Here is a 3,794-nt window from a genome sequence, read left to right on the forward strand (position 1 = left end):
TATATATATATATATATATATAGGTAAGAGTTATATGGAAAATGAATACAAGAAAGATAGTAGAGAGATTTGATTGTATTTTATTAAAACTATATTGTTTTTAATGGATCTATACCTAATATTAGGTACATAACAGCCACATATTCCTTAAGCCTTATAATTAATGAAATTAAAGGCATTTAATAATTAATGAAAGTTACTAATTTATGTTTATTTTTTATTTATTTTATTATTTAATGGTTTTAATCTTGAACATCTCTCTCTCTCTCTCTCTCTCTCTCTCTCTATATATATATATATATATATATATATATATATATATATATATATATATATATATATATATATATATATATATATTAGAAACATCAGAATCGCACATATATAACAATTTTGTTTTAATTTATACAGATCTTAATAATTATAAACAACAAAACATAAATTTATTTTACTAATTATCAGATATTATAACTGTAGAATTGTTACAATTATTGTGTGTTGCAAATGGAGAAATGTAGGAATTCAGGCGAGCAGCATAAACAGTTTCCCATCCAGCAGACCGTGATGATCTGTTGTGACGCCAAAGTGGTAAAATAGTAGGCATTGGATATCCTCCATGTAAATCAACCTTCACATAATGATCACCTCTAACAAGAGCAATAACAACAACTCTATGAGTTGAGATGTCTTGGGGACCAAGCCATAGTGGAAAACATGTTGACGGACTATCTTTGCTTAGAAAAATAACTATTACATTATACTTGTTAGCAATCAGAAAGCTAGTGGCCGGCATAATCAACCAATGATCTGTTGGTGCGAAATGTGATCCATTGAAATTCAATGAGTGGTGTATGGTGTTTAAATCGTAATCAAAAATCTGTGCGTACTCAGCTGGGTGTGCTAACAACTCATTCTGTAAATCTAAGCGGATTTGACGCCAATTATCTTCACTATAACCGAGACACGCAGCTATTGCACGAAATCCACAATTTCCATCTCCCCTCACGTTTTGTATGTCTGTGACATATGGATGAAATTCATACGGAATTTCATTCATAAGTGGATCTGAATTATACATTACTTGTTCTTGGTTGAAGTACGAGCTATGCATCGATTGTTCCTGATTAAAAGTTGAGTTGAACATTGGAGGTTCTCGGAACGAGTACGTACTGTGCCTATCCGGCTCCTGGTTTAGATCAAACAAATTAGACCGCATATAATCAGGCGTATAAGTAGAAATGCTACGTCGAGACGGATATTGAGTTGGTGGCGCTTGAGTCGGTTGATCTTGAGGTGGTGGATGTTGAGTTGGTGGGTCGTGGTTTAAATCGATATGGGTTTTCTTGAAAAGTTTCTTCTTTAAGGAGGGGCGCCCACGAGTATTTTTGTGAGTAGCAGGTTCAGAAACTGAAGTTGTTGACGGCGTGATTAAGTTTAGTAACTTCCTTGCTAAACTTAACTTAACAGGTCTTGATTGTTTTTCGTAATGAGCATTAAACATATTTACCTCAACTGCACAACCCAATTTATCATCTTCTAACGATTTGCATTCTAATAAATCAAGTTTCTTCCAAAACTTATCTACTGAATGAAGCAGTACACAATGACCTTTTTTAACAAATATAGCTTGTTCATGCGCACATGGCAGCCCATAACTTGTACGTACTTGACATCCACAATTTTCATAAACAAATCCAAATTCTTTGGACCGCTCATATTCTTTGAAAATGATATCAAGTGCATAAATTGAAACGAAACGACACAATGGTTTTAGATGTGGTATTTCGTAGTACCGATGTACAATGAAAATTTTGTTATGCGCAAGACTCGCTTTTATACCTGTGTATTGTGACTCAACAACATCAGCAATACGCTTCAATGATTTGGCGATATCTGATCTTGATGTTTCGACATATCTTTTTAACTTGGCATGTTGACTTTCAGCTCTATTAGTTGTGTGATTGCCAAAGTTAAGAAACTTATCGGTCCATGCAGACACAAACTTTTCTTTGTGTGGTGTCAACCATGTTTTGTTTAGATAAGAAAATGCATCTGAAATACATAAAAAATTTCAGTTGATGTAATGATTTATAACATATTATAGTGTATATTTAAAAATACCTGGATAATTGTTCGTAGTTTTTTCAACTTGTGCCAAATTCTTGTTGTATGCTTCCTTTGTTTCAGAGTTAACCAACCTCGTCCATGACGTATAAAGAACATCCCAACATGATTTGCATTTCTTCATGATATTGTTATTTATATGCCATCTGCAAAGTAATCCTTTAGCATCTGGAAATATAATAGTGTATGCGTTCATGAGAGCCATTTCTCTATCAGTCACAATAACACGCGGCAACATACATCCTTCCATTACCGATTTTAGACAGTCTAAAGCCCAAACATAGTTGGATTGTTTTTCTTCATGCATGTACACAAATGCAATGGAAAATGTCATATTTGTTGGAGTTACACCAACAATCTCCAATAGAGGCATCCCGTACTTGTTTGTTTTATATGTTGCATCCATTAACAAGACATGTGGAAATGCACGCCATATTTCTAATGATCTTGGATGAGCAAAGAATAAATCTTCTAACTTATTTGTCAAAACATTTGCACGACTATAATAAACATATCCATTTTGATCTAGAAATTCCATAACACCTTGCATTTGAGTTTTACCTTCTCTCTCCCTACGTCGAAGTTTTTCGTCTGCATTGTAGATAGTTTTGAGAGTAGATACATTTTTCGGATTTAGGTTTTTTAGTGCAGATAATATATCTTTTGGTTTGACATTTTTTTTCAACAAATCTTCCACTATTCGACATTCATATTCAGTTAGTCGTCGTGGATAAGGATGACCTTCTAAATATAATGACGGCTCATGGTTATGAAATTCACATATAATTTTTATCTTCCAAGAATTATCTACTGACGAATATTTACCCTGTAGGCTAAATGGACAATTAATTTTTTTTGTCCCTGTTTTTTTTTTTTTTGGAGATTTGTGTACTTTTGTATGTACCTCCACGGTCACATTGAAATACAACATTAAAGTTACGTTTAGAATTTTTTATGACGATGACATAACCTAAAGTATTTGCCATATTTTGCACCCAATCCATCAATTCTTGACGAGAATTGAACACCTGACAATTATATTATTATCAGTAGCAGACAAATCCACTTGATGCTTACATTACAGTAACAACATACTAATGAATTTATACCTTATTTGTTTTGAAGGGTGACGTGTCATCAAAGAAATAACGACTTTCGTTCAAACTTTCATTTTCATATGTTTCATTTGTGTCCATTGGATGAATATCCGTTTCGAATGGTGATGTGTCGTCGAAAAAATAGTTACTTTCATTGAAGCTATTATTTTCATCTATTTCATTTGTCTCCATTGGATGAATATCATCTCTCTAAACATAACAAAGAGAAAAAAATATATAATAATAATAATAATAATAATAACAATAATAATAATAATAATAATAATAATAATAATAATAATAATAAGAAAGGTTAAGTACAAATACCTCATAATATGTGTCACCCATCCATTCTTTCCAACTTGTCATTTAATAAAATCTATATTTTTAACAAATATCATATATTTGCTTTTAAGGAAAGTTACTTTCAGCAAGTCGCTTTCAGTGTACCATATAAGAAATACGAATCCTCTATATATAGAAAGAAATTGTAACCAAATTTTCATTTTTATCCCTTCTATTTTTGTTAATGTTTCATAGTTTATATTTCTTATTTAACAAATTAATTTTTTT

General features: G+C 31.7%; 1 protein-coding gene across 1 annotated transcript; it reads right to left on the reverse strand.

Moving 5' to 3' along the window:
* Nucleotides 1-451: 451 nt before the first annotated feature.
* LOC145060316 (uncharacterized) lies at nucleotides 452-3,590 on the reverse strand. Its single transcript, XM_079008006.1, has 5 exons — nucleotides 3,549-3,590; nucleotides 3,234-3,431; nucleotides 3,029-3,152; nucleotides 2,122-2,868; nucleotides 452-2,052 (listed from the first exon to the last, which is right to left on the reverse strand). The coding sequence occupies exons 1-5, from the start codon at nucleotides 3,588-3,590 to the stop codon at nucleotides 452-454; spliced, it is 2,712 nt and encodes a 903-aa protein (XP_078864132.1).
* Between the last annotated feature and the right edge of the window lie 204 nt (nucleotides 3,591-3,794).

This window comes from Lactuca serriola, chromosome 6 (genome assembly GCF_051521515.1).
Source record: "Lactuca serriola cultivar US96UC23 chromosome 6, Lser_US96UC23_V15, whole genome shotgun sequence".
Taxonomy (NCBI): domain Eukaryota; kingdom Viridiplantae; phylum Streptophyta; class Magnoliopsida; order Asterales; family Asteraceae; genus Lactuca; species Lactuca serriola.